The sequence below is a fragment of the Mustela putorius genome, unplaced genomic scaffold, assembly GCF_011764305.1.
Source record: "Mustela putorius furo isolate JIRA1106 unplaced genomic scaffold, ASM1176430v1.1 tig00003896_pilon_pilon_pilon, whole genome shotgun sequence".
Lineage (NCBI taxonomy): Eukaryota > Metazoa > Chordata > Mammalia > Carnivora > Mustelidae > Mustela > Mustela putorius.
Genome location: NW_025422045.1, coordinates 13,909,640 through 13,935,560, shown reverse-complemented (window position 1 = coordinate 13,935,560; position 25,921 = coordinate 13,909,640). Strand labels below are relative to the sequence as shown.

The 25,921-nt window shown below is 45.2% G+C and overlaps 3 protein-coding genes across 7 annotated transcripts; 1 reads left to right on the top strand and 2 right to left on the bottom strand.

Annotated features, from left to right (window-relative positions):
• Positions 1–4,722: 4,722 nt before the first annotated feature.
• On the bottom strand, positions 4,723–11,439 carry LOC101693126 (O-sialoglycoprotein endopeptidase). 2 transcript variants are annotated; one of them, XM_045067539.1, is made up of 11 exons: positions 10,920–11,439; positions 9,327–9,446; positions 8,969–9,144; positions 6,780–6,875; positions 6,594–6,643; positions 6,370–6,448; positions 5,768–5,833; positions 5,569–5,659; positions 5,281–5,356; positions 5,083–5,181; positions 4,723–4,924 (listed from the first exon to the last, which is right to left on the bottom strand). In XM_045067539.1, exons 1-11 carry the CDS (start codon positions 10,948–10,950, stop codon positions 4,885–4,887), a joined length of 924 nt encoding a protein of 307 aa, XP_044923474.1. In that variant the 5' UTR covers positions 10,951–11,439; the 3' UTR covers positions 4,723–4,884. The 2 variants fall into 2 exon arrangements, with proteins under 2 accessions (XP_044923474.1, XP_004781513.1); XM_004781456.3 differs by having other exon boundaries at positions 10,897–11,438.
• Positions 11,440–11,496: 57 nt separating this feature from the next.
• APEX1 (apurinic/apyrimidinic endodeoxyribonuclease 1) lies at positions 11,497–14,579 on the top strand. 3 transcript variants are annotated; one of them, XM_045067536.1, is made up of 5 exons: positions 11,497–11,650; positions 11,957–12,082; positions 12,285–12,469; positions 13,280–13,472; positions 13,810–14,579. In XM_045067536.1, exons 2-5 carry the CDS (start codon positions 12,025–12,027, stop codon positions 14,325–14,327), a joined length of 954 nt encoding a protein of 317 aa, XP_044923471.1. In that variant the 5' UTR covers positions 11,497–11,650; positions 11,957–12,024; the 3' UTR covers positions 14,328–14,579. The 3 variants fall into 3 exon arrangements, with proteins under 3 accessions (XP_044923471.1, XP_044923473.1, XP_044923472.1); XM_045067538.1 differs by having other exon boundaries at positions 11,553–11,619; XM_045067537.1 differs by lacking the exon at positions 11,497–11,650 and adding an exon at positions 11,658–11,807.
• An 86-nt stretch (positions 14,580–14,665) lies between these two features.
• PIP4P1 (phosphatidylinositol-4,5-bisphosphate 4-phosphatase 1) lies at positions 14,666–19,032 on the bottom strand. 2 transcript variants are annotated; one of them, XM_004781454.3, is made up of 7 exons: positions 18,165–19,032; positions 17,661–17,851; positions 17,187–17,293; positions 16,407–16,512; positions 16,150–16,202; positions 15,960–16,050; positions 14,666–15,505 (listed from the first exon to the last, which is right to left on the bottom strand). In XM_004781454.3, exons 1-7 carry the CDS (start codon positions 18,325–18,327, stop codon positions 15,362–15,364), a joined length of 855 nt encoding a protein of 284 aa, XP_004781511.1. In that variant the 5' UTR covers positions 18,328–19,032; the 3' UTR covers positions 14,666–15,361. The 2 variants fall into 2 exon arrangements, with proteins under 2 accessions (XP_004781511.1, XP_004781512.1); XM_004781455.3 differs by having other exon boundaries at positions 18,186–19,029.
• Between the last annotated feature and the right edge of the window lie 6,889 nt (positions 19,033–25,921).

Below are 25,921 nucleotides of genomic sequence, written 5' to 3'. Positions count from 1 at the left end.
ATCTTACCATTTGCAACAATGTGGATGAACTAGATGGTATTATGTTGAGCAAAATAAATCAATCAAAGACAATTATCTTTTTTTTAAACAACTTTTTTTTTTTAAGATTTTATTTATTTATTTGGCAGACAGAGATCACAAGTAGGCAGAGAGGCAGGCAGGGAGAGGAGGAAGCAGGTTCCCTGGGCTCAATCCCAGGACCCTGGGATCATGACCTGAGTCAAAGGCAGAGGCTTTAACCCACTGAGCCACCCAGGTGGGTGGGTTAAGACAATTATCTTATGATCTCCCTGATATGAGGAATTTGAGAGGCAAAGTGCGGGGTTTGGGGGTAGAGAAGGAAAAAATGAAACAAGATGGGATCAGGAGGGAGACAAACTATACAAGACTCACAGAACAAACTGAGGGTTGGCTGGGGGTGGGGAGGGTGGTATGGAGAGGGTGGTTGGGTGAGGGACACTGGGGAGGGTATGTGCTGTGGTGAGTGCTGTGAAATGTGTAAGCCTGATGGTTCACAGACCTGTACCCCTGGGGCAAGTAATACACTATAGTTAATTAAAAAAAAAAAAAGAATGAAGACCCTTGAGGGGCTGGCAGATCTTCATTGTTTAAGGAAAAACAAAAAGGCCACTATTGCTGGAACAGAATGATCAAGGTGAATAGCAGGAAATGAGGTCAAAGAAGTAAGTGGGGAGATGCAGGGCAGATCTGGAAGGTGTAACAGACCTTTGAAGGACTCTAGCTTTTACTGCAATACAGCAAGACACAGAGGGTTTTGAGCAGCAGAGTAACATAATCTGGCTTTTATGTTAATACCATTCACTGTGGCTGCTGTGTTGAAAATGGAGTTTAAGTGGACAGATACACCAGCTACTGCCACATCAGAGACAGAGAATTCTGGCTTGGTCTACGGTGGGAGCAATGGAAGTAAGAAGAAACAGGATTCTGGATATATTCTGAACGTAAAGTCAGTGTGATTTGATGAACTGGAGGAGATGAAAAACAGGTGCCAAGTAACACCAGGGCACTTTGATATGAACTAGAAGGATGGGGTTGTTGAAGTCAGCAGCAAGAAGATGGGGAGGAAAATAAGTTTAGTTTTGTGGATGTTAAATTTGAGATATCAGGCATCCAAGTTGAAATGCCAATTGGCAGCTAAATATTCAGAACAGAAGTTCAGGTTGGGGCTAAAAAATTGGGAGTCACCCACATTGAAATAGTTTTAATGTAGAAGACTGGACAAAATCACTGAAGGTATGTGTGTACAGAAGCAGTCCAAGGACTGAACCCTAGAGTTACTAGCTTGTGAAAATGAGGAGAAACCATCAAAGGAGACAAACAAAGAGCAGTCAGTAAGCTAGGAGGCAAACCAGAGAATGTGTCCTAAAGCCAAGTAAAGAAAATGCTTTTTCTTTACTTTTTCTTTACTTGGGAGGGAGTGTCAAAAGCTGCTGATAGCCTACATGGGATGAAGCTGAATAGGCCATTAAAGTTAGCTATGTGAAGTCACTGGTGACCATCATAAGAACCATCATAAGAACAGCCTGGGGACGCCTGGTTGGCTCAGGTCATGATCTCGGGTTCCTGGGATAAAGCCCCTGCTCAGCAGGGAGTTTGCTTCTCCTTCTCCCTCTGCCCCTCCCCCAACTCAAGCACACACGTGTGTGCTTGTGCTCCCTCTCTCTCCCCGTCCCTTGCAAATAAATACGATCTTATAAAAAAAACAAAAACAAACAAAAAGACAGCCTTGGTGGAGTGGACTTCTTCATAGGGAGTTGGTTGCGAGGAACTGGAAACAACTTTTTAAGATGTTTTGCTATAAAATGGAGCAGAAAAATGGGAAGCAACTGAAAGGGGAAAATGGGTGCAAGAGGCAATCATGTGTTTTCAGATGAGGAAAATGAAAGCATAACTGTGTGCTGAGAGGAAGATCTAGGAAGAAAGGGAAATACAGACTCTACAGAAAATGAGAGAGAACTGAGAGATGTCCTGAAAGGCTAGAGGATGGGATGGACCATCAAAGTAGTTGGACAGGAGCATGGACAGTTTGTTTCAGCATGGATTCTCAATGACATTTTAGCCTAGAGAATTCTTTGTGTGAGGAGCTGTTCTGTACATTGCAGGGTATTTTGCAGCATCCCTGGTCTCTACCCAGTAGCCCTGTCTCCCAGTTGTGACAACCAATGTCCTCTGGGGAGCAAAATCAATCCCAACTGAGTATATAGTAACAAGTATTTTTTTTTTTTTTAAAGATTTTATTTATTTGTGGGACGCCTGGGTGGCTCAGTTGGTTAAGCGGCTGCCTTCGGCTCAGGTCATGATCCCAGCGTCTTGGGATCGAGTCTCACATTGGGCTCCTTGCTCGGCAGGGAGCCTGCTTCTCCCTCTGCCTCTAGCCTGCCACTCTGTCTGCCTGTGCTTGCGCTCTGTATTTCTCTCTCTCTCTAACAAAAAAAAAAAAAAAAAAAAAAAAAAAGATTTTATTTATTTGACAGACAGAGATCACAAGTAGGCAGAGGCAGGCAGAGAAAAGAGAGGAGAAGCAGGCTCACCGCCGAGCAGGGAGCCCGATGTGGGGCTCGATCCCAGGCCCCTGGGATCATGACTTTAGCCGAAGGCAGAGGCTTTAACCCACTGAGCCACCCAGGCGCCCCTACAGTAACAGGTATTAACAGTATACTGCTAATACAGGAACAGAAGGGAAAGCAGAGTACACTGGAACAAATACTGTAAGGTGGTTGGATGTAGTGGTGGGAGCTCATGAATGTTCTGATAGTTTCTATCTTCTCACTAAAATAGGAGCCAAAGAGTGAAAATCAGGGGAGACACAGATTTGAGGGGCTAGAAGGTATAAAATGGTTACTGGAAAGAAGGCAAGTGAAAGGACTAGGGTATACTGTGAGGTGGCCTAAGTTTCGGGACGATGCATTTAAAGCAAGACGAGTTAGCTTGGCTGTTTTTCGCTAGCCCTTTCAGCTGCATGGCTCTAGGAATCAAGTATGTGAAGAGTTGAAGTGTGACAAAAGCAAGAAGGGCAAGAGAGGTGAGGGCATTGGTAGTGAAGTGCTCATAACTGGAGTTCAGCAGGAGGGGAATGAAGACACACAGGGGATGAGGTCAGTGGAAAGGAAAATCAAAAGATTGCAGGGCCTAGTAAAGAGGTGAATTGTTAGACTCAGTGCACCAAAGGAAATGATCTGGAAAGACAGGAGGGATGTCTGAGATTGAGATATGGTGGGGCTATAGGTCTAGACTAGGACCAAGGGAATGAGTGGCTACAGGAGGGGCAGGGGGACAGATCATGGGAGCAGCACAGAGCTGAGACCAGAGCATTAGAAGGATGATCCACATAGGTACTAAAATTGAGATCTGGGTTTTTTTTTTTTTAAAGATTTTATGTATTTATTTGAGAGAGAGGGAGAGCACGAGTAATGGGGAGGGACAGAAGAAGGGGGAGAAGCAGACTTCCCGCTGAGCAGGGAGCCCACCTCGGGACTCCATCCCAGGACCCTGGGATCATAACCTGAGCTGAAGGCACATGCTTAACGAACTGAGCCACCCAGGCACACCTAAAATCAAGATTTAACAGGAGCGGCTGTGGCATGGTCTAGTCTAATAAATGACATGTGTTTCAAAGGTAAGGTGTGGTAGGGATGAGAGGGAACAGACAACACAGAATGAGGAAAAATGAGGACACCCCCACCACCACCTCCAGTGTCAGTGGTACAAAGGATGTGGGGGAGAGAAAACAGTACCACTAGAGGCGGTAAGAGAAGCAGAGTCCTCAGGAGAAACTGGGGCTCTGAGCAGGAATGTAAAGAGAACTTTCAGAAGAGAGCTTGAGGATATAGGAAATTTTACGAATAACCAGCTATTAGTTCCAAAGAGCACAAAAGGATTTCAGGAGAAACAAAAAAAGGCGTGGAAAGTAATGGTTATTAGAGTGCAGAGCTGAAGGTGCCTTGGTAGTTTGCGACTTCTCATGGTGACTAACAAACAAGATAAAGCCCACGATGACATTAGTTCTGGCAGCTGGGGCAGGGAGGGAGGGATCCAGGGCACCCCTACAGGCCTGCCCCTGGAAGTGTGTGGAGTATGTAGGAATAAGTGCATGGAGAACAGTTTTGCTCTTTAGTTACAAATTAGTACAAAATGAGACCTGGCTCCCGGGTATTTTAAGGCAAGTCCTAAGAACCTACCTCAAAGAATTTAAATGAGATGACAAACACAAAGCAGTTGGCATGAAGCAGGACACTAAAATAGTATTAGTAATGATACTATTATTATTAAGAGGATGTTAGAAGAGCACCTAAGATGGCCCCCTCCAGGGCGCCTGGGTGGCTCAGTGAGTTAAGCCTCTGCCTTCAGCTCAGGTTCATGGTCTCAGGGTCCTGGGATCGAGGCCCACATCGGGCTCTCCGCTCAGCAGCGAGCCTGCTTCCTCCTCTCTCTCTGCCTACTTCTCTACTAACTTGTGATCTCTCTCTGTCAAACAAATAAATGAAATCTTTAAAAAATATATATATATATATTAAAAAAAATTTTTTTAACTTCATTTTAAATTTTTTTAACTTCCATTTTAACTTCAAAGCAGCAGCCCTGAAGAGTCGGCCAAGGCTCTGCTCTGACCCTTACCTCCCTACCCATTCCCCCACCAACAAGAATTTATCCAGTGCCAACCCTGTGTCATTCTTGATTAACACAAGCCAATCACCAAAAACATACAAAACCAAAAACAGTTTATTGCTGAGTCAACCTGAGGTTCAAACGATGGGAGACAGGAGTCCATAGCCTTGCCAGGACACTCAGGTCAGGACAGAGATTAAGGCCCAAGTTCCCGTAGGCTCCACTTAGGCACTACCTACTCTGATCCTGTTAACCTTGTTAGTCCCTCCAAGTCACTTCTACTTCATCTGTCCGATACCTGTGAAAAAAAAAAAAAAAAGAAAAGAAAACCTGGTGGACAGCTATCCCTTAGAAGCTTCCATTCTTCTCTACCCTCATGATTCTGGACCCTCTTCCCTGCTGATTTTTGCCTACCTCCCATATAATTCTATCTACCCCTGCAAGGAGGATACACACCTCTGCGTGATCCCAGAATCACTAAGGGGGGTCCTGTGTCCTGCCCGAAACATCTCCCAGCCAGCCTGGGCAATCATGGCTCCATTGTCAATGCAGAATCTAGGAAGAACAAAGACATGAAATTTGGGATTCAAGGGTGAAGAATCATAGTAATTGGAGGAAAAAAAGAAAAAATCAAGAAAGGGAAAGGGCCTTTACCTCTCATCTGTGGCAAAAAGCCGGGCTCCACGTTCCTGGCACATTGTCTCCATCATTTCCTGTAGCCTCAAATTACCTGTGAGGAGGTAGGGGTTAGGCAGCCCTTTCTGCATGGTCAAGCTGTACACCTCATGTGTGTTTACTTACAATTATGAAGTAGGGGTTTGGGGACAAGCTAGGAAGCAGAAACTTCTAATTTTCTCAAACCCTTAAGAGATTTAGACTAGCAGGAGGAAGACACTAATGTCCAAGAACCAGGAAAGAGGCGCACAGTTTAATGATACATACACCCCACACCTCCCACGATGAGGGCCTCCTGGGAGCCACAATGTGCCATGGCTCGCTCTGTGATCTCTACCAGCATTGCAAACACGGTTTCCTGTGGGGGACAGATAAAGTGAGAACAACAGAGGGGATCCTGGTTCTGTTCTACTACGTAAAAGCTCCTCCAGACCCAACTTTCTCTCCCGGCATTTTATCCCATTACCTGCAGAGAGAAACATAAATCCTCAGGAGTACACTCGCCTGTGGCCAGCATCCGCTGGGCTACATCCTATAATTAAAGAAAATAAATAAATAAAGGTTTAGGGATGACGTGAGAGCAAAAATTAGTGTGCCTGGAGGATCACTGTGTCTCACTACAATTCCACTTACCAGCATGTCTACACCGCACTTTGCTTTTCACTGGCACTGAGCTATGGAATGGGCAGCATTTATTCGGAATTCAATCACAAATGTCTGCCCTGGCACCCCCTTCCCTCCCAACCCCTTACTCGGCTTAACTTTCTCCCTAATGCTTATCATTATCTGACCCTTTTTATTGTGTTATTATCTTCTACCCCCACTTGTTTCTTTGTCACTACCACCCCCCAAGACAAGTAAGTGCCAAGTACAAAGAAATTTTTATTTTGCTCTATGCTGTACTGCTACTGCCTGGAACAGTGCCTGGCACACAGATGTTTAATAAATATTTGCTTAATGAATTTAGTCAGCATCATTAATACAGACAGGAAATACAATGGTGAGCAAAACAGATACGCCTCATTAAAAAGCATGGCAGTGCTCTCTCTTCACCTGTCCCACACTCACCTCAATGAAAGACAGTATCCCCGAGAATGAAACGTCCATCCCCTTCACAGTATATGGCAGCTCAACTAGCTTCTTGCCTCTGTGTGGGAGTGAGCGTATGAGGCATGAAGGCTTTAGTCAGCTGGCTGCTCAACCTCCAAAGTGCTCCCAAACCTCCTTACTGTATGTAGAGGGAAATCCCGGAAGACCCACCAGTCAGCCTTCTCCCTCTTATGTTCCCTTACCGCTTTGCCATCTGTTCAATATTGTAGCCTGGACTGGGGTCATTGGAAATCTAGCAGAAGGTAAAAGAGGAAGGAATCAGATATTCAGAAAGCATAAGAAACTAATTCACTATTTCCTACTTCCATTTCCATGGCTCCCCAGAAATTTATCCATACCTTATGTTTTCTCTAGCCCCAGTGGCTTACCTTCAGCACTCGAGCAAAACGATCCAGACAATTACCCACAGCAATATCGATGGTTTCCCCAAAGATGCGGTAACGATGTTCTGAATATGCAATCACCTAAGGGTGATGAGGATGTCCATGAAACCTCAAGTCTGTAAAGAGGAGTATTTGGCTTTGGGGAAGAACATAGCAGAGGATCAACATGGCCGCTGCAGCTTCCAGTAAAAATGGAACAAAAGAACTCACCCAAACCCTGAATAGGTACTTTCTCATAGCTCTTATCTCAGAAGTTTATATGTACCTTGAGGATTCCCAGAGCAGGTTCCTAATCTACAGAAGGCACCCTAGGTCAGGGTAGAAGCAATTCTCATTTCAAATACATTTCTCTAGCTTGGAGGTTCCCAATATAGCCTTTAAAGGCAGTCTTGACAGTATGGACTAAGCAGGCTTTCAGGCTTGGAGGCATGGAACCAGAGTCCTTCTAGACTATTCTACCAGGGCAGTGTTATTTGGAAACAACACAAAAGGCAGAGTTGAAAACCTCCAAAAGCCTTGAAAAAAAAAAGAAAAAAAAAAAAAAAAAAAAAAAAAAGGAAAAAAAAAAAGAAAAAAAAAAAGAAAAAAAAAAAAAAAAAAGAAAAGAAAAAAGAAAAAAAAAAAAAAGAAAAAGAAAAAAAAAAGAAAAAAAATGAAAAAAAAAAAAAAGAAAAAAAGGAAAAAGAAAAAAAAGAAAAAAAAGAAAAAAAAAAAAGAAAAAAAAAAAAAAAAAAAAAGAAAAAAAAAGAAGAAAAAAAAAAAAAAAAGAAAAAAAAAAAAAAAAAAAAAAAAAAAAAAAAAAAGAAAAAAGAAAACCTCCAAAAATCCTATACCGGATCACACTAATAACACACCCAACTCAGCATGGCAAACAACTTATGTTCATTCTTCACATATGACCAGCTTCTACCAGAGAATATTTACCACCCACTGACACGTATATTTCTGACATTCAGTGTCTCCTTAAGACCATAAGAAGTCCTTTCCCTTTCTGATGCTGCTAAGGATTTCCTTCCATTCTGATAGAGATTGTAATCTGCTGTTAAAAGGCTGGCCACAAAAGGGAAAGGGGAGAAAAAAATTCTGCCTTTCTACTTCTGTTGTCTACTCCCCTACCCAATCATCTCCCTGTTTTCCCACCTTAACACATTTCAAGAGGGAAGAAGAGAAAACCATCACTGCTTCTCTTCAGTAACTCTTGCAAGCCTCCATTGCTACTGTGCATACCCCAAGTCCCTAATTTTGTATGCCATCCTTCAGGCCCCTGCCAGCTATATGTCCTCTACCTATAAAAGTTCCCACATCATTTTTATAGGAATATGTGCTTCATCCTAAATAACTATGTCACAAAATAAAGTTTTAAGCCTTTCATTAGCTGGGGATGATCACTTTTTCTCAAAATAACCCTGTCAGGTGTTCCATGGGAAAGAAAGACTAGAGTTCTCCAATCACAACCGAAAAGGGTCTTGCGTGGTACTCCAAACAACTCTGGCTTCACCTATAAACTTAAAATGCCTTCTACCACTTATAAAATGTTTTTTAAATTATTTCTGTTTTCACACTCTTAACAACTTCTATTTACTACCAGTAAAGTAAAACAAAACATGAAATTATTGTGAAGAAACAAATCACATAGTGCCCCTTAGTTTTAATTGCTAAGATATAGAGAAAAAATAAGCTTCAGATTAACAAAAGAAAGAATCCTTTCATTACTTTGAAGGCTTCACTATTTACTATTCTTTTTTTTCTAAATTGGAAATTTCTTATCTTTATAACCACATATATAAAAACCATGTAAGGGGCGCCTGGGTGTCTCAGTCACTAAAGCTTCTGCTTTCCACTCAGGTCATGATCCCAAGGTCCTTGGATCAAGCCCCACACTGAGCAACCTGTTCAGGGGGAAGTCGTCCGCTTCCCCCTCTCCCCTGCTCATGCTCTCTCTCCGTCTCTCTAATAAATGAATACAATCTTTTAAATAAATAAGTGCCATCCAATATCGTGATCATCCTGTCCAAATCTGCAATACTGCAAACTTTCTTGTGGGTTTTCTAGTGCATAACATTTTAGGTTCAGATGAGTCTAGCTTTGTTCTCGCAGGTGCCACACTGAGTACATGAAAGTTGCTGGCACAGTGCCTTAGAAATTACGAGGGAACGATAGAGTACTCCAAATACCTGTGTGTTTCCTCCACTGACATACAGCACAGTTGGGCTGGTGGCTCCGGTGATAAGGCGGCCCATCTCAATGTGGCCTATACAGTGGTTCACGCCCAGCAATGGCTTATTCCACAGCTGGGCCACAGTGCGGGCCACAACAGCCACAGAAACCAGTGGGGCACCCATGCCAGGGCCTAGGGGGACAGAAATGGGAGTTAGAATCCTATGGATACTGGGAAAAACAGAGCTGGGGAAAGTAAGGGATGCAAGAGGTGAGGTAGGGGTAGTGGTGGTAGGAAAGGGGAGCAGCGGGCTATTCTAACCTAGCCAGGCTCCAGGTATATTCTTCCATTGTCAACCACTATCCCAGCTATACCTTTGGTGTAGGCAATGCAATCAATATCCTGGGAGGTTAATCCAGCCTCTGTCAGTGCCTCCTGTAGCAGGTCCAGGATAACAGCTTGGTGATGCCTAGCAGTATCACCCGGAAGGAATCCTAGGAGATGGACACAGGTCAGAGATCACAGGGTTTTTCTACAGCAAAGGCAGGTAGACTTGCCTATGGTTTTGCTATAGATTCCCTGATCCAAATTGCAATTCTCTACTATTCCTAAATAAACCCATTTTACTGGCAAAACAACTGACTGGTTTTTTGTTTTGTTTTGTTTTTAACATTTACACAGTGTAGGAAGAGTCCCTTTCACTTTCCTCAAGCATCTTGTCTTCCAGGTTTTCAGATACACTCTTTCTAGCCTGTTCAGCTAGGCTGACCAGCTCTCCAGAAATGCACTTCTTCATACCCAACTCCTACTCAGCCTTTAGGACTCAATTCAAGTGAAAGCTACTTTTCACTTCACCCTTTGGTGATCTTCTCTGTGGCCCCACAAACCCCATGCACAATCACATCTTTATACTCTACATACCACATTAGACATATAACAATTAGAGCATTATAATTATTTGTAGTTTCCCTAGTTTAACCATGAGCATCGTAAAGCACTGGCTATTTACCTCTGTAATCCTGGTGCCAAAATGCCTAAAGGAGTGATGACTAAACACAAGATATGTATTTTCTAACAAGTAACCCATCACAACATCATCGTTTCAGGGAGGCTTTGCAGGTATATGCAAGTCAGTCGCCTTTTCCTTTATATGCAGGAGTTTTAAGGGATGGTGGATAAAATACAATGTAAGAGGGGCGCCTGGGTGGCTTCAGGCAACTGCCTTTGGCTCAGTTCATGATCCTGGAGTCCTGGAATCGAGTCCCACATAGGGCTCCCAACTCTGCAGGAAGTCTGTTTCTCCTTCTGACCTTCTCTCCTCTCATGCTCTCTCACTTTCTCTCTCTCACATAAATAAAATCTTTTAAAAATTACAACATAATAACTTAGAAATAACATTTGTTAGATGAGTTGTAACATGTTTAGTAGTTTCACTTATTTCTCAAGACCCAATAATGCAGATATTATTATTTCCATTTAAAGAGTCAGGAACATAAGCCCCAAACCAAATACTGAACAGGTATATTACTGTTCCTGTCTAACACCCAAGGTGAAAGTCTCTACACTCCTTCTCATTCTAGATAATTCTGATTGCCACTATTATACTGTTCATCATACTGCAAAGTTTTGTTCTTAGGTCCAACTCCAAAGCGGTTCCTAATATCTGCTCTTGTATCTAGCACCCAGCTGACGATTAGTATATAAAAAGCACTCAATAAAAGCAAAAGAAACCCAGAAGATCCAGGTCCAAGGGCCTGTGACTCTTCTAACCATCAGCCTGTCATGTTCATTCTGTCACATAATCTCAGAGATTCGGAGCAAAAACCTCTACAAGCGGACAATGCGCCCCACGCCCTACTTTGCTAGCCAGCGCTCAGACGGAAGGTGCGGCCGGGCCGAGGAGCGCGCGGCGAACTCTCGCCCCCTCGCCCCCCCCACACGCACCGGTGCCCGGAGGCGTGACGTACGTCCGCCGCGGATTCGCCAGCACCGCGCCATCCCGGACCACTCCCACGCCAATCTTGTTCGCGCTGCCTTCAAACCCTAGCACCGCCGGCATGGCGGAGACTGAGAGAAGACGCCGGCAGGGCTGGCTACCACAGGAGCCGCAGGGCCCTCACCAGGCCGCGCCGGACCGCGGATTCCGGAGCGCGCAGGGAGACTCAAAACGCCAGGTGCCAGGCAGAAACGCGCACCGAGACGGGCCCCAAAGGGCTCCAAGGCTCGCACGCCCGCGCCAGCCCCACCCCCGTCGTCCCGGCGACCCATCAAGGCCCCTTCAAGGATCTGTCCTCCTAACTGCCAGGGACGCTGAGCCGGCATCTGCTCCTTGCATTCCTAGCCATTCCTTTACTTCTCTCCCGTGGTCCAGCCCAGACACCTCCACTGATTTTTTTCCCGCTCTTGCCCAGCACGGGGAGCCTTCGGTCGGGACGGTAGAACGAGTCGTGCATCTGGCACACCATAAACAGCCCAAGAATGAAAGGCTGGGGCCTTCAGTCCCTGGGAGACTTGGAGGCGGGGAGCGGGAAAGGCCGAGCCTCTCTGTCACATGGCCCCAGACGACCAGCCACACGCGCTCCTCTGCCTGAGGCGGTGCTCCCCGGGTCACGTGACCATTCCCCTTACCCACGTGGGGGCACAGCGTGCAAGACTCTTTGTGCTCGGGTAAGGAGGAGCCAGGCTGGCGTCGGAGCAGGTCAGATACTGGGTTGGTCTTGTTTGCCGAGCAGAGGGGCTTCCCGGACTCTGATCCGCAAGCCTAAATCAAAACCCTGAATTAAGGCCCTCGATTGGCCGGAGGGCGGATCTCACGAGGACTGCACAAGGCATCCTGAAATGATCTAGTCTTGTGGGTGAGGGGCTGAAGGGCCTGTGGTGCCTGGAGGCGGGGAAAGGATTCAGAGATAATCTGGTTTGAGAGGCGGTACCTAGTGCGGGGGCGCCCCAGGGAGGAGTCTTTTCCCAAACCTTAGCTGACTTCACGACCTCTTCCTGTCTGCAGGGAACACGGTAAAAATACTGCTTCGGTGGGCGACGTGGTACTGGTTCAGAAAGGCTTTCGTTACAGTGATGCCGAAGCGTGGGAAAAAGGGAGCCGTGGTAGAAGACGGGGAAGAACCCAAGATTGGTAAGAGAACGAAATGAGCCCCATATCCCTAGAGGCTGCCGTGGGGGTTTCTGATTCCTTCAGTGAACGGGAAGTGGGAACGTACTCAGCGTGTTCTTGCAGATTGTAAGAAAGTCGTAACAACTCTCAGTGGGTCTATAGTAAAGCGGATCGAAGTTGCCTTTTGTCAGCTTTTTATCATAGTGTATTACTTATTTTGTAGAGCCAGAAGCCAAGAAAAGTAAGGCGGGAGCAAAGAAAAACGAAAAAGAGGCAGGAGAGGGGCCAGTCTTGTATGAGGACCCCCCAGATCAGAAAACCTCGCCCAATGGTAAATCGGCCACCCTCAAGATCTGCTCCTGGAATGTGGATGGGCTTCGAGCCTGGATTAAGAAGAAAGGTTTAGATGTGAGTGAAATTCAGGGAGGGGGAAGGGACAGTCTTTCGTATTGAACGATCTTGGGATTTAATCACCTTAACATTTTAGTCCCAACGTGTAAGTTTTATTTTCCCTTTGTGTGTAGATTTTTTTTTTTTTTTTGGTGAAAGTTAAAAAGAGGAGCTTCACCAAGTTATAGAACTACTGTATTTTTGAGAACTGTCCAATTTTTCAACTCCATTTCTATAGTTTTAATTAATGGCTTCATCTCTTTGCCATGCACCTTGTTTTTGGACTTGCTTCACTTCATCTCCAGTAGGTCTTCCATTTAAATTACGGTTTAGGAGTGCCTCGCTAGTTGATTTGGGGGCGTCGTGAGTTGGAGCCCCACCTGTGGCCTGGAGTTTAAATTTTAAAAATATGCCTAAAAATCTTAACTTGGCTATCCATTGCCTATGAAAGAAATACCGTCTCTTCAGCGTTGCATGTAATACTCATTTTTTCTTTTAGTTGCCAGTTATAGAATTTAGCTGTTACACTTACTAGACTTTTTCTTTAAATATTTTATTAGAGTGCACAAAGGGTTGGGGGGGCAAATGGAGAGGGAGAAGCGGACGTGCCACTGAGCAAGGAGCCCAACCCTGGGCTCATCCCAGGACCCTGAAATCATGACCTGAGCTTAAGGCAGATGTTTAACTGAGCCACCTAGGTGCCATGTTCTTATTAGACTCTTAAGCATAGTGATTGTGTCTAAGCAGTGTAGTTCTAGTACTTGGCACAGAGTCTTCAGTGAATGTCTGAATTGATAGTACTTTTTCTACTTTTCATTTCACTCACAGTGGGTAAAGGAAGAAGCCCCAGATATCCTCTGCCTCCAAGAGACCAAATGTTCAGAGAACAAACTACCAGTTGAACTTCAAGAGTTACCTGGACTATCCCATCAGTACTGGTCAGCTCCTTCAGACAAGGAGGGGTACAGTGGTGTGGGCCTGCTTTCCCGCCAGTGCCCCCTGAAAGTCTCCTATGGCATTGGTGAGACCCTGTTCATTCCTAATCCTTGAGCTCTTACAATCCAACGGCTAATACCCTACTCCAGCCCCTAATGTGAATTGCTTTTCCTTTTCTTACACCTTTTTTTTTTTTTTAAGATTTTGTTTATTTGACAGCAATAGAGGGAACACAAGCAGGGGGAGTGAGAGAGGGAGAAGCAGGCTTCCTGCTGAGCAGGGAGCCCAACATGGGGCTCAGTCCCAGGATGCTGAGATCATGACCTGAGCTGAAAGCGGGAAAGCGGATGCTTAACAACTGAGCTACCCAGAGGCCCCTTCTTACACTTATTTATGCTGATTTTGTTTCATCATTTCTGTAGGTGAAGAGGAACATGATCAGGAAGGCCGAGTGATCGTGGCTGAATTTGATGCATTTGTGCTGGTAACAGCCTATGTACCTAATGCAGGCCGAGGTCTGGTACGCTTGGAGTACCGGCAGCGCTGGGATGAAGCCTTTCGCAAATTCCTGAAGGGTTTAGCTTCCCGCAAGCCCCTTGTGCTATGTGGGGACCTCAATGTGGCTCATGAAGAAATCGACCTTCGCAACCCCAAGGGAAACAAAAAGAATGCTGGCTTCACTCCACAAGAGCGTCAAGGCTTTGGGGAATTACTACAGGCCGTGCCACTGGCTGACAGTTTCCGGCACCTCTACCCCAACACGGCCTATGCCTATACCTTTTGGACCTATATGATGAATGCTCGATCCAAAAATGTCGGTTGGCGCCTTGATTACTTTTTGTTGTCTCACTCTCTGTTACCTGCATTGTGTGACAGCAAGATCCGTTCCAAGGCCCTGGGTAGTGACCACTGTCCTATCACCCTATACTTAGCACTGTGACACCATCCCTAAATTACTTTAAACCTGGGAAATAAGCCCCCCAATTTAGCTTTAAAACTTAACCTCCCCAAAACATCTTTAAAAACTGCTCTCTAGAAACATGTGCACTGTATTTCCCTTCTAACAATACAAATCCTTTAACCAGCCTACTACTGATGCTTTTCTTTAAACCTCCGGATTTTTTTACATTAAAAAAAGCTACTGATGACTTCCTTTGAACTGTCCACATGAAAATAAAGAGCCATAGTTTCAGCCTTGCTGTCTTTGTATTCTACCCCTTCGTGGGGCTACAAATTCCCCTCATTTTTTACATATAAAGATAAACAACTAGAAAAGGGTAGTCATGACCGTATTTATTTACAAGCACAGGATGAATCCCTAGCCTCCCCCAAGACAGAGCAACCCTACCCAGCCCAGTTAAATACTCCAACTAGGGGGTAAGGTTGGAAGGAGGAATTAAGGGAAATACAGGACTAGGGGAATATACCCCACATTAAATAGTTATATACACATCAGTTCCTGTGGTTCTGTACAGAGCAGCGGCTGACCCCACCCCCCAGGACACGGAATGGGGGGAGAGGAGACTGAGGGTACTGAGGCCAGAGCCAGCCCCTGGTGAAGTGCAATAGCAGCAGCAAGGTCCTAATGGTGCACAAGAGGGAGGGAACCCCCAGGGCTACCCACCCCCACCCTGCCCTGGAATGTTTAAGGGACAGGAATGGCTCTCAGGGAGCATATTAGGAAGGACAAGGCAAGAACCCTCTTCTGGGACCCAGGTTTAGGGGCAACATTCTGTCTATTTTACCCTAAACACAGCAGCCCTTGGAGGAAAGCAGATGGCCAGCAGTGGTCTTCTCTACCCCTCCAAACCTAGGTGAGGGCCTGGTTCCTTCCTACCTCTCCCCAGGGAAAAGGAAGGCAGCTGCTTGGCTCCCTTTACAGAAGCCGAGGGAACCTTTTACCACGGTTCCCTTTGTAGTGTCACTGTCCCCACCAGGGAGGGGCCAGGCACAGTCTGTGGGTTGTCATGAAGCTCAGGAGAAGTTCTGGACAGGGTGGCTGACCTTCATACAGGCCCAATAGAGGGCCCGGCCCAAACACAGCACAGCCAACAGGATGACAAATGCCCAGGCTGCATAGATGCCTCCATATCTCCGTGCATGCTTCCATGTGCCAAACTGATGAAGGAAGATGGGGTTACTGTTGATCTCTTAACATTTTCTAGAAATCATAGTAACAGACTGGGAGTTTCAATCCCTGGTTCCCTATCCATGTGTATCCATCTTCAGGGACCTTCTTAGCCTTGTTCTGCTCCCTTCCCCTAGGGAGGTACATAAGTTATACAATCCCAGACATCTGTCAGTTTTTCTGACAGGTGAGCCAGGTTTCCTTACAACAACTCTAATTTAACCCAATTCTCCACTGCCCTATCTTCTGCATAAAGAAGATGGCTGATTTTTACTCCTACAGTAACAATGAAGATTATCAATTACGTTCAAGTTCAGTTCACCTACACATTAAAACAAAACCCCCTCAGTTAATCTTTCACTGTTTTTAAGGTAGCCATTTCCCAAATCTTAGGCTATGGAGATGAGGCTGAAGACTGAGAGGGGCTGGATCAAGATTACTCACAGCAAGGCCAGTGGCAGTGACGGCCAAGAGTAAGCCAAGCAAGAAGCAACAGATACATCTCTTTCGTGGATATCTGCGCCCAATAGATGACCTGTGGGGAGGCAAACAAATGGATGTTTGCAAAGGCCCTGCAGATTTTCCCACATATGTCAACAATTACTCACTCAACAATGCCACTCCAATCACTTACACTTTCCTGCAGTGAGGGCAACGGGCCAAGGTTCGGTCTGTGAATTCTGTCCACTATGGAGAACAAAAAGGGGAGAACCAATTAATAGAAGCAGGGCCATGTCTGATGAAGGCCTTGGTACAGGGGAGGGTAGGAAATGAACAGAAGGGAAATCAGAACAAGCCTTTTTAGGATTAATTATCATAACTCAGAAATACATTCATGATTACTTCTGTTTCTCCCCCTCCTTCCCAAGACTTCCCAATATCCCTCCTCACCAGGAAAGTATTCTTGCAATGTCCACAGATAACCCTGACACCCATAGGTTGTGGTTCCGGACTCAGAGGTCCTGGATGCACAGGCCCCAGGTTGATGATTCTTTTGCTGTAAAGAAGAAAATGACTACGTTTAAATAACTTTTAATCGGGGCACCTGGGTGGCTCAGAGGGTTAAGCCTCTGCCTTCGGCTCAGGTCATGATCCCAGGGTCCTGGGATCGAGTCCCGCATCGGGCTCTCTGCTCAGCAGTGAGCCTGCTTCCCCCTCTCTCTCTGCCTGCCTATCTGCCTGCTTGTGATCTCTGTCTGTCAAATAAATAAATAAAATCTTTATAAAAATAAATAAATAAATAAATAAATAAATAAATAACTTTTAATCCTAAAGGTCCCCACACTATCCCTCCTCCACACCCTCCACTCCCGGCCTAAGTTCCTCTACTTCTCTGTATGTGTACTATACCCTATACCACCCCAACCCTATCCCCAGGGATTTGAGGAATAACACAATTTAAACTTCAGATCTCTAATTTCTCTTTTATCTCATGATAATTCACCCAGCTCACTAGACTATTTCCTATAAGACACCATTTCACCCCAATCTTTTTATTGTCAGATGTGAAAGATGGCTATAATATTCTAAAAGATACAACAGTCCGCAGTATTTTCCTCTTTCTAAATAAACATGAGGCTCTTTCAACTCAAGGTTCTCTGCAAACATTCATCCTTTTTACAGCTTTCCAATTTTTCCCACTAATGCCCTTCTCCACTTTATGTCTCTTACCAGTAAGGCCGAGGGCAGGCAATCCGCTGGGAAGTCACTTTGCAGATAAGGAGACAGTTACAGGGGCAACGAACATATTTTTTCCCTGGAGGTGCATTCTTGATTGGCTAGAGAATAATGAGGATATCGGTAAGCAAACCTCTAATTCCAATCCCTTCCATTTCCTCCAAAAACACCTTCTGAGGAGAGATCAGAGAAATAAGATTTTAGCCAGGACAGACAGATGAAATTATAACATGAGATTCACAAATAAAAACTAGGCTTAAGTATCCAGGACAGGTATGAAGGTACAGGATGGTAAACATTATCTTCAGTTGAGTGGCTTCTGGGGAATTGACAGTGTGAGACTTCTGGAACTGAAACTGGGTTTCATGACTAGCACTTGGCTAACACCTGAAGGTCAGGGTCTAGAATCGAGGGATCAGAAAGCGGATCTAGGAAACAGGGCCCATTTCATAGATATGTATAACTCACAGTGGCTTCATTGCAGACGCCGCATTTGACTACATGCTGATGCATCTTGCCTTCCACGTTGATGAGAGACTGGCAGACTCGGCAGGTGATCATAGGGGCACTCCCACTGTCCGGGCTGGTCAGAGGGGAGTAGGGGGGCGGGTCCTCCCCAGGCAACACGGCGGGGTGTCCCTCAGGGAACGGGGGAAATGCTGAAGGGGAAAGTAAAAAGGAGGGTGGCATCACTTGCAGGCACCTCACTGATGCTCCAAAGGGTCAAGGAACTCTTTTTCGTCCGCAACCCTGCTGACCTAGCTCGGCGGGCTTCTTATAATCCGTGCTTCCCTAGAAGCCCCTTCCTTTCCCAAGCTCCTTAGCAATTGCGAAAGAAAAAGACAGCTTCACCCAGTCACAGGTGCAACTGCTCCGCACCTGGCGCTGGGGCCCCGCCTCCGCCCCAGGCCCCGCCCCCTCCCTCTGCTCTAGAGTACCCCCCGGGAACACCTCGGACCCGCCCCGGCTTACCCTGGGGCGGGGCATGTTTACCGGCTCCGTAAGGTGGTGCGGAAGGGGTCAGGCCTCCCCCGGGCCCAGCCCCACTCCCGCCCGGCCCCACTAATCCGTTGCCGCCGGCGCCACCGTCGATGGGCTCGGAGAGCAGCGGGGATCGCTCTCCGTCTGCCGCCATGGCCGCCGCCGCCACCGCCTCCTGCTTCGGCCAAGGATCCGGCTCTCTCCGCCGCTGCCGTCTCCGCAGCCACCGCCGCCGCCGCTACCGGGTCCCCAGGGCGCCTGCGCGCCTCGCGCCCAGCTCGCCCCGCAACCAGTGGCCCACCCCGCCCGATTCCGTCCCGCAAGCACGTGATAGGCTATCCCCGCCCCGGCCGTGCTGTTATTCGTGGCCACAAATCAATTCTTGGTCCTGCCAAGGCAGCTCTTTTTTTCCCATTGGGGAGCGCCGCGGCAACGTCAACTGTCACATGACCTCCCGGAGGCCGCTGGGCCTACAAAAACTGCACGTGACGAGAGGTTCTGCGAGCCATTGGAAGCGTGGCCATCGCGTTACCTCCAGACCAGGAGGTGGGGCTAGGCGGCTTCAGCGGGCTGGTCACGTGTTTCAGGAAGCCGCGCGTCCTCTGTTACGCGCCCACAGTGGGCGCGGAATCATTGCTCCTTATTGGCCCAAAGATGCCACTAAAAGACATCTCCTCTTTGCGGTTACAGTTGGTCTCCCATTGGCTGGCCTCTCTGGTCCTGTGACCCGTGGGGTGCAACTGTATTGGCCCGAACTTCGGTCCAGAAGCCGGGGGCGTGGTTGAAGGAGCGGGCAGTGAAGGTGTCAGAGCTGGGGCGGAGCTGCAAGAGGAGGGAGGTCGGTGGTGCTTAGGCAGGCTGCAAAGACACCTGGAAAAAGTTGGGAGTAAAGATGTACCAGTACGAAATGGATTGAAACGTTAAGGTTACCCAGCCTTTCTCGCTGGAGTTACTTCTGGAACCAAACCCAAGCCTGGCTTCTCCAGGAACATGCCTTGCAAACTCCACCTTCCCACTCCTCATCCCTGTTATGAATTTACCTCTTTAATGAGTCTGGATCTACCACTACAAAGATATCTCATGTTTTACTCAATTTCTTGACCCGATTAAGTATAGGGATATTTTAATTACTTTGTCTGACAAGATGAGACCCTTTTTAGACTAGTCACAACTTTGCCCCAACCAGGATACTGCTAATGGAGGTTATTCTGACAAGTACTGGAAAAGCTCCTGAGCAGCTCGGGCGTTTAAACATAGAGCCAATCCTACTCACTCTCCGGTTCATCCGTATTCCTCCATACTCAACTTGCATGGCTGATAAGACTACAGGTTCCCCCAAAACACCTGTTTCCGAAAGGAGAAGTTCCAAAACACCTGTTTCCAAAAGGAGAAGTCTTATGAAATCTTTCCTAAGCTGAAGTAAATAAAGGGAAGAAACAATTATCATTAATTATTATGGAAAAATTTTTTGAGTGGTCCCAAACCCCCAAAATAATCTCTTAGGCTTTTCTGATACAGTAGGACACATCTTGCTAAGATATGAACAAAATACATGGAGAAAAAAAGCACAGAGCTTCAAAGACACAATTCAAATCTATGGTGGCTTCATGCTGAGTGTAGTTCCCAGGGAAGGAGCCGGGTGGTGCCACTTTCCCTTCTAGACGTGTTGCCTTCACTGGAGTCCGCGGCGGAACAGTGAAAGCTCTTTTCCTTTTTTTTTTTTTTTTTTTAAAGCGAAAAGGCTCTTCGGATTTCTTACGCTTAGGGAAAACATTTACAGGCATACCAAGTTTTAGGGCGCTTGGCTTTAATGCTCGTCGCGGGTATTGCGGTTTTTTACAAACTGAAGATTGTGGCAATCCGGTGTCGGGCAAATTTATCAGCGCCATTTTTCCAACAGCATTTTTTCACTTCGTGTCTGAGTCACCTTTTGGTAATTATACAACACTGCAAATTTATCCATTATTATTATATTGGTTGTGGTGATCTGTAATTAGTGATTACAACTTGCTGAAAGCTCAGATGATTAGTTAGCCTTTTTCTTACCAGGTGGGAAATTTTATTTCTTAATTGGATGCCTCATGAAATCCATCCTTCCAAAAGCAACAGTAATAAATTATGACATTATGAAATTTTCAAAAATATGAGCTACTTATTAACAAATGATTAAGCCTCATTACTGAAATATCTTGCGTCAGTATACCAAGGGCTTTTGCCTTCTCAGTTACTTGTTAGGTGGAAACAGATCCTAGGAACATTAAATCATTTCTTTATGCTCCTTCTTGAATGCACGTTTGCATTGGCTTTACCTCCTTTGAATTATACCTTTCTATCCCCAACTATGCCGTGTTGTTCCAAAAATATATTACATTAAAATTTTTATGTCCATCTGTATTTTCTTTTGTAGATTTTGATGACAAGGTATATATATCTTTGGGTTTAATTTTTTTAATTAATGGTTAGCATTTTTAGCAGTATTTAATCAAGGTAAGTACTTTTTCAGATACACTATTGCACACTTAATAGACTATAATATTGTGTAAACGTAACTTTTATACACATTGGAAAACCAAAAAACTCACTTGAATCACTCTATTGTGGTATTATCATTGTTCCAATGGTCTGGAACTAAACCTGCAATATTTCTGAGGTATACCTGTACTAATGTAGGTGTTTCATAAACCAAAGCGGCATAACTTGAACTTGCAAAAAGTAGGGGACACCTGCAATTTTCAAGCCTACCAAAGTGCTCTACCAAATGGGTACCTAAACAGCAGGATCCCCCCACATCTTTCAACTTTATTGGGTGTTTCAAGTTGGGCAGGTTCAGAAGTCAAGGTGAGTGATCCCTTGTTATGTAAAGAATAGTTTAGGAGGATTTCTTTAATTATGTCCGTGTAGGATGAGCTATTATTCTGGGATTAATGATGGAAGATAGAATAAAAGTCTTTGTTTCAGGTGTTACTGAAGTAATTTCCTCTAATTAAGCAAGTACAGTTGGGAAAGGCCCCATTGTCATAGGATGAGGAAATACTGGGAGACACAGACACAAGGTAGTACCAGCTCATGGTCATGGTAAATATCTGATTGAGACAGATGGGCAATTTTAGCTCAGATCTATTAAATATAGAGGATCCTTGACTGAAAACCATGCTGGAATGGCTGTGTCTCTATCACACAAGGAACGTAACCACACTGAGTTTCCCCAGGTCATAGCTCAAAAGGTAATTGCCTTCCATCTGGGAGGTGACAGGGAATTGAAAAGACAACTCCAAGGACCATGGCCAGGTTAGCCAAAAGCCTCTCCGCTGAGCCTAACATTGAAGGAAGTACAACCCACCCCAAATACGGGATGATAAAGGAATCACTGCTGTCCTAGCACTTGTGGCTGCTGCAGGAGCTGGAGACTTCACCTGGGTTCTGATCGTTAGACAACTTTCCCAGGGCAGGTTCTACTTAGATGCTGGTATCCTCCCACCACCTAGGCCCCACATACACCTAATGAACTAAGGAACATCTGGATTCAAATGGGGAAAGGACTGGAGCTCTACAGGGGGACAGGCCAGTCTGCTGCTCTTTATAGTGTTTCTGGCACACAAACCCAAGTGTTCACTCTACAGTGTAACAGTGTTCATTATTTGTATGTTAGTTATACTTACATTCCAAAACCTGTCCTTTTATGACTCTCTCCACCTTCACCAAAGTCATATTTGATATCTATTTATTTTTTTATTATATTCAGTTAACCAACATATATTAGTTTTTGATGTAGTGTTCAGCGATACATTAGTTGCATATAACAGCAACTGCTCATCACAACACATGATGCCCTCCTTAATACCCATCACCCCGTTACCCCATCTCCCGACCCCCACCCCCTTTCTGTAACCCTCAGTTTGTTTCCTGGAGTCCAGAGTCTCTCATGGTTTGTCTGCCTCTCTAATTTCTTCCCATTCAGTTTCCCCCCAGCTTCCCTTGTGGTCTTCCATACTATTCCTTATGTTCCACATATGAGTGAAACCATATGATAGTCTTTCTTTGTTTGACTTATTTTGCTTAGCATAATCCCCTCCAGTTCTATCCATGTCAATGCAAATGGTGAGTATTCATCCTTTCTAATGGCTGAGTAAAATTCCATTGTGTATATGAACCACATCTTTTTTTTAAAGATTTTATTTATAGATTTTATTTATTTATTTATTTGTCAGAGAGAGAGAGAGAGAGAGAGAGAGAGCACACACAAGAAGCCAGAGTGGCAGGCAGAGGCAGAGAGAGAAGCAGGTTCCCTGCGAACAAGGAGCCCGATGTAGGACTCAATCCCAGGACCCTGGGATCATGACCTGAGCTGAAAGCAGCGTCTTAACCAACTGAGCCACCCAGGCATCCCATTTAAATATTTTATTTATTTATTTGACAGAGATCACAAGTAGGCGGAGAGGCAGGCAGAGAGAGAGAGAGAGAGAGAGAGAGAGGAGGAAGCAGACTCCCGGCTGAGCAGAGAGCCTGATGAGGGGCTGGATCCCAGGATCCTGGGATCCTGCCTGAGCCGAAAGCAGAGACTTTAACCAACTGAGCCACCCACGCATCCCATGATGAGATGTAAATGTTAACCAGTAAGAAGCATGTTCTGTTGGACAGGAATGTTGGACATTCTGTTGGACATTCCTGTCCAACAGAACATGCTTGTGAACAGGAATGTGAGGCTTTGATGGGAGGTCTGATGGAATAATCCCTGAATATGTCCTGCTTAGATCCTTTTCAATGCAGGATTCACCTCCATCCATATAATAATACTAAGGAAGGACAGTGGTTCTCTAAGTGCTCTCACAAGGAAAACTGCCTTATAATAAATTCCTTTGGGACTTGAATTCCAAGGAGCCATTATTTAATCTGCAAATGGACTCATCATCTAATACCTACAGTTCTGAGTATAGTCCTGTAGGAGAAATCTAAGGCCAATAAATTGTTTCGCCCTCAGTGACATTACAATCTGTAGTGGTGGGAAGATTCATACCCATAAAGCAAGGCAGTAATTTGTGAGAAGGGCCATAAAAGAGGTGGGAAAAATCCCTGCTGGCATGGAGGAAAGGAATACTTCTTGTCTTTAGCTGTCTATTGCAAATAATGAACAACCCCCAAACAAAGTGATATGTGTTTTCTCCTTGTTATTTTGCATATTGGCTGCATGGTTCTTTCGCTGGTCTCACCTGGGCTCATTCATGAATACGTAATGGGTGACTGGAAATAACAGAATGGTCTAAGATGGCCTTACTCATATGTCTAGCAACTGTATGTGCTGGCTTGCTGGGGCTTCTTTTTTTAAAAGAAAGATTTTATTTATTTATATGAGAGAGAGATAGCAAGAGACAGTATGAGCAAGGGGTAGAGGGAGAAGCAGACTCCTTGCCCAGCAGGACTTGATCCCAAGACCCTGGGATCATGACCTGAGCCGAAGGCAGAGGCTTAACCCACTGAGCCACCCAGACATCCCATCAATTTGTTTTATAAAACATGTATAAGAGGGGCGCCTGGGTGGCTCAGTGGGTAGGGCCTCTGCCTTTGGCTCAGGTCATGATCTCGGGGTCCTGGGATTGAGCCCCGTGTTGGGCTCTCTGCTTGGCAGGGGGCCTGCTTCCCCCTCTCTGTCTGCCTGCCTGCTTGTGATCTCTCTCTCTCTCTCTCTGTCAAATAAATAAATAAATAAATAAAATCTTTAAAAACAAAACCCACCCAGACTGATTTAACAATAAAAAGAATGTTTATTCACACACACATATGTGTGTGTGTGTGTGTGTGTGTGTGTGTATGCAATATTCACCAAACAGAGGTAATACATATTTGAAGTCTGGTGAGTTTCAATATTAACTGAGTTCTAATAGAAAGGGGATGCATAGGTGGAAGAAAATACAAAAGAGGAATAATTTTATGTGTCAGGAGGAGTAAATTCAGCATTTTGAAAGATTTTTACAAAAGGAGCATTCGAGATAGAGAAGACTTTGAAGATTTCAGTTGCTTAACATAAGCCAATGAGATACCATGTGGCTACTGATGTGATCTTTGTTCATTCTATGAGCTGTGCTGAGATAGTGTTGAAATTATGGGAGTCTGAATTATTCTGTAGCCTTCATGGTTCAAGGCATATGTGGAGATTCTTAATTTTTGGTTCTGGGTGCCACATCCTAAAAGGATAAACCTGGATAAGAATATGTCAAGAAAAGGATGGCCGGGAAGGTGGAGAATATATCCATGATATTCTATACGTTTGGTTGCCATGTGATTGTCTGAACTGGGATGTGTTGGGAGAATGAAAAAGGGCTCTTGAGAAAAATTATCCCAAACTTGGAAACAAAGCAAGAGAATGATAAAATATTCTTTTCACATCATACTGGGAGGTTACCCAAATACATTTTTTGTTTGCCTTGCAAGTTCATTGCAAATTTTGTTTGACATTACATAGTGTCAGAAGTGGGCCTGCTGAGTGTCTCACCTCCCTTCTCTGTCTCTACCGTAGATTCAAATAAGGTACGTACAGAGTCTATCTTGCTCCTTTAACTCCTCAGTGGTCCCAGTCAGAGTCTGCTGAGTCCTCTTGTAATCTGAACTTTTAAGTTTGAGGTTTGGCTTTATTGGAGTGTCCTCTGTGGCCCGCTGTTGTTCTCAGTTTCTCTTGAAAAGGGGAAGTTTGCTTTCTGAAGCAAGGCTGCTAGGCACCATTCTGGAAATAGTGCTGGTTTTAAGTATAAGAATTATGGGCCCTGGGGCGCCTGGTTGGCTCAGTGGGTTAAAGCCTCTGCTTTCGGCTCAGGTCATGATCCCAGTGTCCTGGGATCGAGCCCCACATTGGGCTCTCTGCTCAGCGGGGAGCCTGCTTCCACTTCTCTCTCTGCCTGCCTCTCTGCCTACTTGTGATCTCTGTCTGTCAAATAAATACATAAAATATTAAAAAAAAAAAAAAAGAATTATGGGCCCTCATCCTGCAAATTCCTATCTGTCTGGACAATGATTACCTGGGATGATTTAAAATTTAATTGGCCAACTCGGAGCTCCTTCAGGATTCCTAAATTAGTTTATCTGTGCAATCAATTAGAGAAAGGATATAAGGCTAAACAACAACCCGAATGGGAAGTTAATTTTAACTAGCATTTCAAGGCCTCAAAACGTGTTAATGACTCAAAAATTCCTTCTAAGATAGTAGTTCTAAACTAAGGCAAATTCTGAATTATCTCAGAGATTTACTCAACTAGAAGAATCCTCTGCTGCTCCATCCCTCCCTCCCTCTGCTCCACCCCTGCTTACCTATACACTATTCCTGTCCCTTTACCTGCTGAACTTCCTTTCTGTAATGATTATCTGGAGGCTCCTCAGGAGGGAACCCCCCCTTTTTCTTTTTAAGATTTTACTTATTTGTCAATGAGAGAGAGAGAGAGAGCACAAGCAGAGAGAGCTGTCGGCAGAGGGAGGAACAGGCTTCCTCCTGAGCAGGGTGCTCCAGGTGGGACTCCTTCGAGGATCATGACCTGAGCCCAAGGCAGACACTTACCCAACTGAGCCACAGAGATGTCCCATGATGTACAGGCCTGCCATGATGTACCCCCTTTTAAAGTTAAGCCAGGAGATGACATCTTAGGGCCCCAGTTCTCTCATTCTCCTAGGACTAAAGCTGAACTCTTTTGGAGCTATTACCAAGCAGTTCCCCAACCCTAAAGAAAACCCTACTGGGTTTGCTAGAGAATTCTTGATTGTAGTCC

Bases quoted from the DNA above. Each gene is read 5' to 3' on its own strand.
- LOC101693126 (XM_004781456.3), bottom strand. From the start codon at position 11,011: ATGCCGGCGGTGCTAGGGTTTGAAGGCAGCGCGAACAAGATTGGCGTG. The intron at 9,447-10,896 runs GTGCGTGTGGGG...TCCATCTCCTAG, and splicing joins CGTCACGCCTCCGGGCACCG to GATTCCTTCCGGGTGATACT. The intron at 6,876-8,968 runs GTATTTGGAGTA...CATCACCCTTAG, and splicing joins TCAGTGGAGGAAACACACAG to GTGATTGCATATTCAGAACA.
- APEX1 (XM_045067536.1), top strand. From the start codon at position 12,025: ATGCCGAAGCGTGGGAAAAAGGGAGCCGTGGTAGAAGACGGGGAAGAA. The intron at 12,470-13,279 runs GTGAGTGAAATT...TTTCACTCACAG, and splicing joins TTAAGAAGAAAGGTTTAGAT to TGGGTAAAGGAAGAAGCCCC. The intron at 13,473-13,809 runs GTGAGACCCTGT...TCATTTCTGTAG, and splicing joins GAAAGTCTCCTATGGCATTG to GTGAAGAGGAACATGATCAG.
- PIP4P1 (XM_004781454.3), bottom strand. From the start codon at position 18,327: ATGGCGGCAGACGGAGAGCGATCCCCGCTGCTCTCCGAGCCCATCGAC. The intron at 17,852-18,164 runs GTAAGCCGGGGC...TTTCCCCTTCAG, and splicing joins TAAACATGCCCCGCCCCAGG to CATTTCCCCCGTTCCCTGAG. The intron at 16,051-16,149 runs GTAAGTGATTGG...GCCTCCCCACAG, and splicing joins TGCCCTCACTGCAGGAAAGT to GTCATCTATTGGGCGCAGAT.